Source organism: Salvelinus alpinus, chromosome 31, assembly GCF_045679555.1.
Source record: "Salvelinus alpinus chromosome 31, SLU_Salpinus.1, whole genome shotgun sequence".
Classification (NCBI taxonomy): domain Eukaryota; kingdom Metazoa; phylum Chordata; class Actinopteri; order Salmoniformes; family Salmonidae; genus Salvelinus; species Salvelinus alpinus.
Genome location: NC_092116.1, coordinates 42,154,708 through 42,168,116, shown reverse-complemented (window position 1 = coordinate 42,168,116; position 13,409 = coordinate 42,154,708). Strand labels below are relative to the sequence as shown.

The window sequence follows — 13,409 nt, the reverse complement described above, 5'->3', positions numbered from 1 at the left end:
CATCATGTTTTATCTACTGTCGACAGAGGAGGTCAGAATAGAGAGGATGTAGTCTGTCTTCATGTTCTAGTACCCATAATACATCATGTTTTATCTACTGTCTACAGAGGAGGTCAGAATAGAGAGGATGTAGTCTGTCTTCATGTTCTAGTACCCATAATACATCATGTTTTATCTACTGTCTACAGAGGAGGTCAGAATAGAGAGGATGTAGTCTGTCTTCATGTTCTAGTACCCATAATACATCATGTTTTATCTACTGTCTACAGAGGAGGTCAGAATAGAGAGGATGTAGTCTGTCTTCATGTTCTATTACCCATAATACATCATGTTTTATCTACTGTCTACAGAGGAGGTCAGAATAGAGAGGATGTAGTCTGTCTTCATGTTCTAGTACCCATAATACATCATGTTTTATCTACTGTCTACAGAGGAGGTCAGAATAGAGAGGATGTAGTCTGTCTTCATGTTCTAGTACCCATAATACATCATGTTTTATCTACTGTCTACAGAGGAGGTCAGAATAGAGAGGATGTAGTCTGTCTTCATGTTCTAGTACCCATAATACATCATGTTTTATCTACTGTCTACAGAGGAGGTCAGAATAGAGAGGATGTAGTCTGTCTTCATGTTCTAGTACCCATAATACATCATGTTTTATCTACTGTCTACAGAGGAGGTCAGAATAGAGAGGATGTAGTCTGTCTTCATGTTCTAGTACCCATAATACATCATGTTTTATCTACTGTCTACAGAGGAGGTCAGAATAGAGAGGATGTAGTCTGTCTTCATGTTCTAGTACCCATAAATCATCATGTTTTATCTTCTGTCTACAGAGGAGGTCAGAATAGAGAGGATGTAGTCTGTCTTCATGTTCTAGTACCCATAATACATCATGTTTTATCTACTGTCTACAGAGGAGGTCAGAATAGAGAGGATGTAGTCTGTCTTCATGTTCTAGTACCCATAATACATCATGTTTTATTTACTGTCTACAGAGGTCAGAATAGAGAGGATGTAGTCTGTCTTCATGTTCTAGTACCCATAATACATCATGTTTTATCTACTGTCTACAGAGGAGGTCAGAATAGAGAGGATGTAGTCTGTCTTCATGTTCTAGTACCCATAATACATCATGTTTTATCTACTGTCTACAGAGGAGGTCAGAATAGAGAGGATGTAGTTTGTCCTCATGTTCTAGTACCCATAATACATCATGTTTTATCTACTGTCTACAGAGGAGGTCAGAATAGAGAGGATGTAGTCTGTCTTCATGTTCTATTACCCATAATACATCATGTTTTATCTTCTGTCTTTTGTCTACAGGGTTCAGAAGACAGAGGGGTGAGTTGTGTGTGAAAGTCTGTGTACAACTGCATGTATTTCATTGATGTGGGTGAAATGTGTAACAGTTTCTTAACACACATATAATACAGGAATACTCAACATTAACGATGTTTTATAATCTGGCTACTTACTGTATGTTGAAGGTTAAACTCTACTGGACCTGTTAGGTTCTCTACTGGACCTGTTAGGTTCTCTACTGGACCAGTTAGGTTCTCTACTGGACCGGTTAGGTTCTCTACTGGACCTGTTAGGTTCTCTACTGGACCTTTTAGGTTCTCTACTGGACCGGTTAGGTTCTCTACTGGACCTGTTAGGTTCTCTACTGGACCTGTTAGGTTCTCTACTGGACCGGTTAGGTTCTCTACTGGACCTTTTAGGTTCTCTACTGGACCGGTTAGGTTCTGTATTGGACCAGTTAGGTTCTCTACTGGACCGGTTAGGTTCTCTACTGGACCTTTTAGGTTCTCTACTGGACCTGTTAGGTTCTCTACTGGACCTGTTAGGTTCTCTACTGGACCTTTTAGGTTCTCTACTGGACCGGTTAGGTTCTCTACTGGACCTGTTAGGTTCTCTACTGGACCGGTTAGGTTCTCTACTGGACCTGTTAGGTTCTCTACTGGACCTGTTAGGTTCTCTACTGGACCTGTTAGGTTCTCTACTGGACCTTTTAGGTTCTCTACTGGACCGGTTAGGTTCTCTACTGGACCTGTTAGGTTCTCTACTGGACCGGTTAGGTTCTCTACTGGACCTTTTAGGTTCTCTACTGGACCGGTTAGGTTCTCTACTGGACCTGTTAGGTTCTCTACTGGACCGGTTAGGTTCTGTATTGGACCAGTTAGGTTCTCTACTGGACCGGTTAGGTTCTCTACTGGACCTGTTAGGTTCTCTACTGGACCTGTTAGGTTCTCTACTGGACCTGTTAGGTTCTCTACTGGACCTTTTAGGTTCTCTACTGGACCGGTTAGGTTCTCTACTGGACCTGTTAGGTTCTCTACTGGACCGGTTAGGTTCTCTACTGGACCTGTTAGGTTCTCTACTGGACCGGTTAGGTTCTCTACTGGACCGGTTAGGTTCTCTACTGGACCGGTTAGGTTCTCTACTGGACTTGTTAGGTTCTCTACTGGACCTGTTAGGCTCTCTACTGGACCTGTTAGGTTCTCTACTGGACCGGTTAGGTTCTCTACTGGACCTGTTAGGTTCTCTACTGGACCGGTTAGGTTCTCTACTGGACCGGTTAGGTTCTCTACTGGACCTGTTAGGTTCTCTACTGGACCTGTTAGGTTCTCTCCTGGACCGGTTAGGTTGTCTACTGGACCTGTTAGGTTCTCTACTGGACCTGTTAGGTTCTCTACTGACCAGTTAGGTTCTCTACTGGACCTGTTAGGTTCTCTACTGGACCTGTTAGGTTGTCTACTGGACCTGTTAGGTTCTCTACTGGACCTGTTAGGTTGTCTACTGGACCGGTTAGGTTCTCTACTGGACCTGTTAGGTTCTCTACTGGACCTGTTAGGTTCTCTACTGGACCTGTTAGGTTCTCTACTGGCTGTACTGGGTAGAGAGGAACCAGGCTCTGAGGGTTGACCAGTCCTCTACTGGCTGTACTGGGTAGAGAGGAACCAGGCTCTGAGGGGTGACCAGTACTGACTGTAATGGGTAGACCAGAGGAACCAGGCTCTGAGGGGTGACCAGTCCTCTACTGGCTGTACTGGGTAGAGAGGAACCAGGCTCTGAGGGGTGAACAGTCCTCTACTGACTGTACTGGGTAGAGAGGAACCAGGCTCTGAGGGGTGACCAGTCCTCTACTGGCTGTACTGGGTAGAGAGGAACCAGGCTCTGAGGGGTGACCAGTCCTCTACTGACTGTACTGGGTAGAGAGGAACCAGGCTCTGAGGGGTGACCAGTCCTCTACTGACTGTACTGGGTAGACCAGAGGAACCAGGTTCTGAGGGGTGACCAGTCCTCTACTGACTGTACTGGGTAGACCAGAGGAACCAGGCTCTGAGGGGTGACATCATGTTTTATCTACTGTCGACAGAGGAGGTCAGAATAGAGAGGATGTAGTCTGTCTTCATGTTCTAGTACCCATAATACATCATGTTTTATCTACTGTCTACAGAGGAGGTCAGAATAGAGAGGATGTAGTCTGTCTTCATGTTCTAGTACCCATAATACATCATGTTTTATCTACTGTCTACAGAGGAGGTCAGAATAGAGAGGATGTAGTCTGTCTTCATGTTCTATTACCCATAATACATCATGTTTTATCTACTGTCTACAGAGGAGGTCAGAATAGAGAGGATGTAGTCTGTCTTCATGTTCTATTACCCATAATACATCATGTTTTATCTACTGTCTACAGAGGAGGTCAGAATAGAGAGGATGTAGTCTGTCTTCATGTTCTAGTACCCATAATACATCATGTTTTATCTACTGTCTACAGAGGAGGTCAGAATAGAGAGGATGTAGTCTGTCTCCATGTTCTAGTACCCATAATACATCATGTTTTATCTACTGTTTACAGAGGAGGTCAGAATAGAGAGGATGTAGTCTGTCTTCATGTTCTAGTACCCATAATACATCATGTTTTATCTACTGTCTACAGAGGTCAGAATAGAGAGGATGTAGTCTGTCTTCATGTTCTAGTACCCATAATACATCATGTTTTATCTACTGTCTACAGAGGAGGTCAGAATAGAGAGGATGTAGTTTGTCCTCATGTTCTAGTACCCATAATACATCATGTTTTATCTACTGTCTACAGAGGAGGTCAGAATAGAGAGGATGTAGTCTGTCTTCATGTTCTAGTACCCATAATACATCATGTTTTATCTACTGTCTACAGAGGAGGTCAGAATAGAGAGGATGTAGTCTGTCTTCATGTTCTAGTACCCATAATACATCATGTTTTATCTACTGTCTACAGAGGAGGTCAGAATAGAGAGGATGTAGTCTGTCTTCATGTTCTAGTACCCATAATACATCATGTTTTATCTTCTCTGTCTTTTGTCTACAGACGAGGTCAGAAGACATTGGGGTGAGTTGTGTGTGAAAGTCTGTGTACAACTGCATGTATTTCATTGATGTGGGTGAAATGTGTAACAGTTTCTTAACACACATATAATACAGGAATACTCAACATTAACGATGTTTTATAATCTGGCTACTTACTGTATGTTGAAGGTTAAACTCTACTGGACCTGTTAGGTTCTCTATTGGACCTGTTAGGTTCTCTACTGGACCAGTTAGGTTCTCTACTGGACCGGTTAGGTTCTCTACTGGACCTGTTAGGTTCTCTACTGGACCTTTTAGGTTCTCTACTGGACCGGTTAGGTTCTCTACTGGACCTGTTAGGTTCTCTACTGGACCTGTTAGGTTCTCTACTGGACCGGTTAGGTTCTCTACTGGACCTTTTAGGTTCTCTACTGGACCGGTTAGGTTCTGTATTGGACCAGTTAGGTTCTCTACTGGACCGGTTAGGTTCTCTACTGGACCTGTTAGGTTCTCTACTGGACCTGTTAGGTTCTCTACTGGACCTGTTAGGTTCTCTACTGGACCTTTTAGGTTCTCTACTGGACCGGTTAGGTTCTCTACTGGACCTGTTAGGTTCTCTACTGGACCGGTTAGGTTCTCTACTGGACCTTTTAGGTTCTCTACTGGACCGGTTAGGTTCTCTACTGGACCTGTTAGGTTCTCTACTGGACCGGTTAGGTTCTGTATTGGACCAGTTAGGTTCTCTACTGGACCGGTTAGGTTCTCTACTGGACCTGTTAGGTTCTCTACTGGACCTGTTAGGTTCTCTACTGGACCTGTTAGGTTCTCTACTGGACCTTTTAGGTTCTCTACTGGACCGGTTAGGTTCTCTACTGGACCTGTTAGGTTCTCTACTGGACCGGTTAGGTTCTCTACTGGACCTGTTAGGTTCTCTACTGGACCGGTTAGGTTCTCTACTGGACCGGTTAGGTTCTCTACTGGACTTGTTAGGTTCTCTACTGGACCTGTTAGGCTCTCTACTGGACCTGTTAGGTTCTCTACTGGACCGGTTAGGTTCTCTACTGGACCGGTTAGGTTCTCTACTGGACCGGTTAGGTTCTCTACTGGACCGGTTAGGTTCTCTACTGGACCTGTTAGGTTCTCTACTGGACCTGTTAGGTTCTCTCCTGGACCTGTTAGGTTCTCTCCTGGACCGGTTAGGTTGTCTACTGGACCTGTTAGGTTCTCTACTGGACCTGTTAGGTTCTCTACTGACCAGTTAGGTTCTCTACTGGACCTGTTAGGTTCTCTACTGGACCTGTTAGGTTGTCTACTGGACCTGTTAGGTTCTCTACTGGACCTGTTAGGTTGTCTACTGGACCGGTTAGGTTCTCTACTGGACCGGTTAGGTTCTCTACTGGACCTGTTAGGTTCTCTACTGGACCTGTTAGGTTCTCTACTGGCTGTACTGGGTAGAGAGGAACCAGGCTCTGAGGGGTGACCAGTCCTCTACTGACTGTACTGGGTAGAGAGGAACCAGGCTCTGAGGGGTGACCAGTCCTCTACTGGCTGTACTGGGTAGACCAGAGGAACCAGGCTCTGAGGGGTGACCAGTCCTCTACTGGCTGTACTGGGTAGAGAGGAACCAGGCTCTGAGGGGTGACCAGTCCTCTACTGGCTGTTCTGGGTAGAGAGGAACCAGGCTCTGAGGGGTGACCAGTCCTCTACTGGCTGTACTGGGCAGACCAGAGGAACCAGGCTCTGAGGGGTGACCAGTCCTCTACTGACTGTACTGGGTAGACCAGAGGAACCAGACTCTGAGGGGTGACCAGTCCTCTACTGGCTGTACTGGGTAGAGAGGAACCAGGCTCTGAGGGGTGACCAGTCCTCTACTGGCTGTACTGGGTAGACCAGAGGAACCAGGATCTGAGGGGTGACCAGTCCTCTACTGGTTGTACTGGGTAGACCAGAAGAACCAGGCTCTGAGGGGTGACCAGTCCTCTACTGGCTGTACTGGGTAGAGAGGAACCAGGCTCTGAGGGGTGACCAGTCCTCTACTGACTGTACTGGGTAGAGAGGAACCAGGTTCTGAGGGGTGACCAGTCCTCTACTGGCTGTACTGGGTAGACCAGAGGAACCAGGCTCTGAGGGGTGACCAGTCCTCTACTGGCTGTACTGGGTAGAGAGGAACCAGGCTCTGAGGGGTGACCAATCCTCTACTGGCTGTACTGGGTAGACCAGAGGATCCAGGCTCTGAGGGGTGACCAGTCCTCTACTGACTGTACTGGGTAGACCAGAGGAACCAGGCTCTGAGGGGTGACCAGTCCTCTACTGGCTGTACTGGGTAGAGAGGAACCAGGCTCTGAGGGGTGACCAGTCCTCTACTGGCTGTACTGGGTAGACCAGAGGAACCAGGCTCTGAGGGGTGACCAGTCCTCTACTGGCTGTACTGGGTAGACCAGAGGAACCAGGCTCTGAGGGGTGACCAGTCCTCTACTGACTGTACTGGGTAGAGAGGAACCAGGCTCTGAGGGGTGACCAGTCCTCTACTGACTGTACTGGGTAGAGAGGAACCAGGTTCTGAGGGGTGACCAGTCCTCTACTGGCTGTACTGGGTAGACCAGAGGAACAAGGCTCTGAGGGGTGACCAGTCCTCTACTGACTGTACTGGGTAGAGAGGAACCAGGTTCTGAGGGGTGACCAGTCCTCTTCTGGCTGTACTGGGTAGAGAGGAACCAGGCTCTGAGGGGTGACCAGTCCTCTACTGGCTGTACTGGGTAGAGAGGAACCAGGCTCTGAGGGGTGACCAGTCCTCTACTGGCTGTACTGGGTAGAGAGGAACCAGGCTCTGAGGGGTGACCAGTCCTCTACTGGCTGTACTGGGTAGACCAGAGGAACCAGGCTCTGAGGGGTGACCAGTCCTCTACTGGCTGTACTGGGTAGAGAGGAACCAGGCTCTGAGGGGTGACCAGTCCTCTACTGGCTGTACTAGGTAGAGAGGAACCAGGCTCTGAGGTGTAACCAGTCCTCTACTGACTGTACTGGGTAGAGAGGAACCAGGCTCTGAGGGGTGACCAGTCCTCTACTGGCTGTACTAGGTAGAGAGGAACCAGGCTCTGAGGTGTAACCAGTCCTCTACTGACTGTACTGGGTAGAGAGGAACCAGGCTCTGAGGGGTAACCAGTCCTCTACTGGCTGTACTGGGTAGACCAGAGGAACCAGGCTCTGAGGGGTGACCAGTCCTCTACTGGCTGTACTGGGTAGAGAGGAACCAGGCTCTGAGGGGTGACCAGTCCTCTACTGGCTGTACTGGGTAGAGAGGAACCAGGCTCTGAGGGGTGACCAGTCCTCTACTGGCTGTACTGGGTAGAGAGGAACCAGGCTCTGAGGGGTGACCAGTCCTCTACTGGCTGTACTGGGTAGAGAGGAACCAGGCTCTGAGGGGTGACCAGTCCTCTACTGGCTGTACTGGGTAGACCAGAGGAACCAGGCTCTGAGGGGTGACCAGTCCTCTACTGGCTGTACTGGGTAGACCAGAGGAACCAGGCTCTGAGGGGTGACCAGTCCTCTACTGGCTGTACTGGGTAGACCATAGGAACCAGGCTCTGAGGGGTGACCAGTCCTCTACTGGCTGTACTGGGTAGAGAGGAACCAGGCTCTGAGGGGTGACCAGTCCTCTACTGGCTGTACTGGGTAGAGAGGAACCAGGCTCTGAGGGGTGACCAGTCCTCTACTGACTGTACTGGGTAGACCAGAGGAACCAGGCTCTGAGGGGTGACCAGTCCTCTACTGGCTGTACTGGGTAGAGAGGAACCAGGCTCTGAGGGGTGACCAGTCCTCTACTGGCTGTACTGGGTAGAGAGGAACCAGGCTCTGAGGGGTGACCAGTCCTCTACTGACTGTACTGGGTAGACCAGAGGAACCAGGCTCTGAGGGGTGACCAGTCCTCTACTGGCTGTACTGGGTAGAGAGGAACCAGGCTCTGAGGGGTGACCAGTCCTCTACTGGCTGATATATGTGTAATAACATGATGGTTTTAGAAGGTGTCAACATGTCTTCTAACTGATTATCTGTGTCTACAGATTCAGGAAGATCTTTACCTTTTTATAAGTAGTGTGTCTCTGTTCCTGTTTTGGTTTCAACATGAATGAATATATTCTCCCCCCAGGTGATGATGATGATGATGATGATGATGATGATGATGATGATGATGACCTTTCTGGACAGCTGGGTAAGTGTTGTCTCTGTGTTTACTATATTCATGTACATTTTCAACATTACCAACATTATCAAAGGAAATAAAGGGAATTACCCATAATACATCATGTTTTATCTACTGTCTACAGAGGAGGTCAGAATAGAGAGGATGTAGTCTGTCTTCATGTTCTAGTACCCATAATACATCATGTTTTATCTTCTGTCTACAGAGGAGGTCAGAATAGAGAGGATGTAGTCTGTCTTCATGTTCTAGTACCCATAATACATCATGTTTTATCTTCTCTGTCTACAGAGGTCAGAATAGAGAGGATGTAGTCTGTCTTCATGTTCTAGTACCCATAATACATCATGTTTTATCTACTGTCTACAGAGGAGGTCAGAATAGAGAGGATGTAGTCTGTCTTCATGTTCTAGTACCCATAATGCATCATGTTTTATCTACTGTCTACAGAGGAGGTCAGAATAGAGAGGATGTAGTCTGTCTTCATGTTCTAGTACCCATAATACATCATGTTTTATCTACTGTCTACAGAGGAGGTCAGAATAGAGAGGATGTAGTCTGTCTTCATGTTCTAGTACCCATAATGCATCATGTTTTATCTTCTGTCCACAGACAAGGTCACAAGAGAGAAGGGTGAGTTGCACAACTGCATGTATTTCATTGATTTAAGTGAAAACACTGTCCTTAAAAAATATATACACTATATAGTACACTGATTACCTACACTATATATTACACTATATATTACACTGATTAACCACACTATATATTACACTGATTAACCACACTATATATTACACTGGTTAACTACACTATATATTACACTGATTAACTACACTATATATTACACTGATTAACTACACTATATATTACACTGTATATTACACTGATTAACTACATTATATATTACACTGATTAACTACATTATATATTACACTGATTAACTACACTATATATTACACTGATTAACTACACTATATATTACACTATATAATACACTGATTAACTACACTATATAATACACTGGTTAACTACACTATATATTACACTGATTAACTACACTATATATTACACTGATTAACTACACTATATATTACACTGTATATTACACTGATTAACTACATTATATATTACACTGATTAACTACATTATATGTTACACTGGTTAACTACATTATATATTACACTGATTAACTACACTATATATTACACTGGTTAACTACATTATATATTACACTGATTAACTACACTATATATTACACTGATTAACTACACTATATATTACACTGGTTAACTACACTATATATTACACTACTTAACTACACTATATATTACACTGGTTAACTACACTATATATTACACTGATTAACTACACCATATATTACACTGATTAACTACACTATATATTACACTGATTAACTACACTATATATTACACTGATTAACTACACTATATATTACACTGATTAACTACACTATATATTACACTGTATATTACACTGATTAACTACACTATATATTACACTGACTAACAACACTATATATTACACTGATTAACTACACTATATATTACACTGATTAACTACACTATATATTACACTGATTAACTACACTATATATTACACTGGTTAACTACACTATATATTACACTGGTTAACTACACTATATATTACACTATATATTATACTGATTAACTACACTATATATATTACACTGATTAACTACACTATATATTACACTGGTTAACTACATTGTATATTACACTGGTTAACTACACTATATATTACACTATATATTATACTGATTAACTACACTATATATATTACACTGATTAACTACACTATATATTACACTGATTAAATACACTATATATTACACTGATTAACTACACTATATATATTACACTGATAACTACACTATATATTACCCTGATTAACTACACTATATATTACCCTGATTAACTACACTATATATTACACTGATTAACTACACTATATATATATTACACTGATAACTACACTATATATTACACTGGTTATCTACACTATATATTACACTGATTAACTATATATTAACTACACTATATATTACACTGATTAACTACACTATATATTACACAGATTAACTACACTATATATTACACTATATATTACACTGATTATCTACACTATATATTACACTATATATTACACTGATTAACTACACTATATATTACACTGGTTAACTACACTATATATTACACTGGTTAACTACACTATATATTACACTGATTATCTACACTATATATTACACAGATTAACTACACTATATATTACACAGATGAACTACACTATATATTACACTGGTTAACTACACTATATATTACACTGGTTAACTACACTATATATTACACAGATTAACTACACTATATATTACACAGATTAACTATACTATATATTACACTGGTTAACTACACTATATATTACACTGGTTAACTACACTATATATTACACAGATTAACTACACTATATATTACACAGATTAACTACACTATATATTACACTGGTTAACTACACTATATATTACACAGATTAACTACACTATATATTACACTATATATTACACTGATTAACTACACTATATATTACACTGGTTAACTACACTATATATTACACTGGTTAACTACACTATATATTACACTGATTATCTACACTATATATTACACAGATTAACTACACTATATATTACACTGGTTAACTACAATATATATTACACTGGTTAACTACACCATATATTACACTGATTAACTGCACTATATATTAACTACACTATATATTACTGGTTAACTACACTATATATTACACTGGTTAACTACACTATATATTACACTGATTAACAACACTATAATACTGATTAACTGCACTATATATTAACTACACTATATATTACACTGGTTAACTACACTATATATTACACTGGTTAACTACACTATATATTACACTGGTTAACTACACTATATATTACACTGGTTAACTACACTATATATTACACTGATTAACCAGACTATATATTACACTGATTAACTACACTATATATTACACTGATTAACTACACTATATATTACACTGATTAACTACACTATATATTACACTGATTAACTACACTATATATATAAAAGTATGTGGACAACTCTTTAAATTAGTAGATTCTATTTCATCCACACCCGTTGCTGACAGGTGTATAAAATCAAGCACACAGCCATGCAATCTCCATAGACAAACATTGTCAGTAGAATGGCCTTACTGAAGAGCTCAGTGACTTTCAACGTGGCACTGTCTTAGGATGCCACCTTTCCTACAAGTCAGTTGGTAAGGTTTCTGCCCTGCTAGAGCTGCCCCGGTCAAGTGTAAGTGCTGTTATTGTGGAGTGGAAACATCTAGGAGCAAAAATGTCTCAGCCGTTTAGTGGTAGGCCACAGAATCTCACAGAATGGGACCGCCAAGTATTGAAGGGCGTAAAAATCGTCTGTCCTCGGTTGCAACACTCACTACTGAGTTCCAAACTGCCTCTGGATGCAACGTCAACACAATAACTGTTTGTCTGGAGCTTCATGAAATGGGTTTCCGTGGCCGAGCAGCCGCACACAAGCCTAAGATCACCATGCTCAATGCCAAGCGTCGGGTGGAGTGGTGTAAAGCTCCCCGCCATTGGACTCTGGACTAGTTGAAATACGTTCTCAGGAGTGATGAATCACGCTTCACCATCTGGCAGTCTGACAGATTAATCTGGGTTTGGCGGATGCCAGGAGAACACTACCTTTCTCCAATGCATAGTGTCAACTGTAAAGTTTGGTGGAGGAGGAATAATGGTCTGGGGCTGTTTTTCATGGTTCGGGCCCCTTAGTTCCAGTGAAGAGAAATCTTTGTGGAAACAGTTTGGGGAAGGCCCTTTCCTGTTTCTGCATGAAAATGCCACTATGCACAAAGCGAGGTCCATACAAATGTTTTGTCGAGATCGGTATGGAAGAACTTGACTGGCTTGCACAGAGCCCTGACCTCAACCCCATCGAACACCTTTGGGATGAATTGGAACGCCGACTGCGAGCCAGGCCTAATCGCCCAGCATCAATCGATCAATCAAATGTATTTATAAAGCCCTTTTTACATCAGCCGATATCTCGAAGTGCTGTACAGAAACCCAGCCTAAAACCCCAAACAGCAAGCAATGCAGGTGTAGAAGCACGGAGGCTAGGAAAAACTACCTAGAAAGGCCAAAACCTAGGAAGAAACCTAGAGAGGAACCAGGCTATGAGGGGTGGCCAGTCCTCTTCTGACTGTACTGGGTAGACCAGAGGAACCAGGCTCTGAGGGGTGACCAGTCCTTTACTGGCTGTACTGGGTAGAGAGGAACCAGGCTCTGAGGGGTCACCAGTCCTCTATTGGCTGTACTGTGTAGACCAGAGGAACCAGGCTCTGAGGGGTGACCAGTCCTCTACTGGCTGTACTGGGTAGAGAGGAACCAGGCTCTGAGGGGTGAGGGGTGGCCAGTCCTCTTCTGGCTGTGCCGGGTGGAGATTATAACAGAACATGGCCAAGATGTTCAAAATGTTCATAGATGACCAGCAGGGTCAAATAATAATAATCACAGTAGTTGTAGAGGGTGCAACAGGTCAGCACCTCAGGAGTAAATGTCAGTTGGCTTTTCATAGCCGATCATTAAGAGTATCTCTACCATTCCTGCTGTCTCTAGAGAGTTGAAACCAGCAGGTCTGGGACAAAGTAGCTTAAAACCTTCCACCTTCTCCACTACTGTCCCGTCGATGTGGATAGGGGGGTGCTCCCTCTGCTGTTTCCTGAAGTCCACGATCATCTCCTTTGTTTTGTTGACGTTGAGTGA

General features: G+C 43.3%; 2 protein-coding genes and 1 long non-coding RNA gene across 4 annotated transcripts in view; 2 read left to right on the top strand and 1 right to left on the bottom strand.

Annotated features, from left to right (window-relative positions):
- The window catches only part of LOC139561882 (uncharacterized), a 189,959-nt gene that overhangs the window by 153,519 nt on the left and 23,031 nt on the right, over positions 1 to 13,409 (top strand). The window lies entirely within an intron of this gene.
- LOC139560999 (dnaJ homolog subfamily C member 21-like) overlaps positions 1 to 13,409 on the top strand; it is a 38,061-nt gene that overhangs the window by 1,621 nt on the left and 23,031 nt on the right. Inside the window, exons 2-5 of the mRNA XM_071377792.1 lie at positions 1,327 to 1,344; positions 4,361 to 4,381; positions 8,486 to 8,548; positions 9,149 to 9,169. Coding sequence (XP_071233893.1) covers positions 1,327 to 1,344; positions 4,361 to 4,381; positions 8,486 to 8,548; positions 9,149 to 9,169 — 123 coding nt within the window. The remainder of the gene's footprint in view (positions 1 to 1,326; positions 1,345 to 4,360; positions 4,382 to 8,485; positions 8,549 to 9,148; positions 9,170 to 13,409) is intronic.
- Positions 1 to 13,409, bottom strand: part of LOC139561883 (uncharacterized) — a 59,349-nt gene that overhangs the window by 23,005 nt on the left and 22,935 nt on the right. The gene's annotated exons all lie outside the window — the stretch shown is intronic.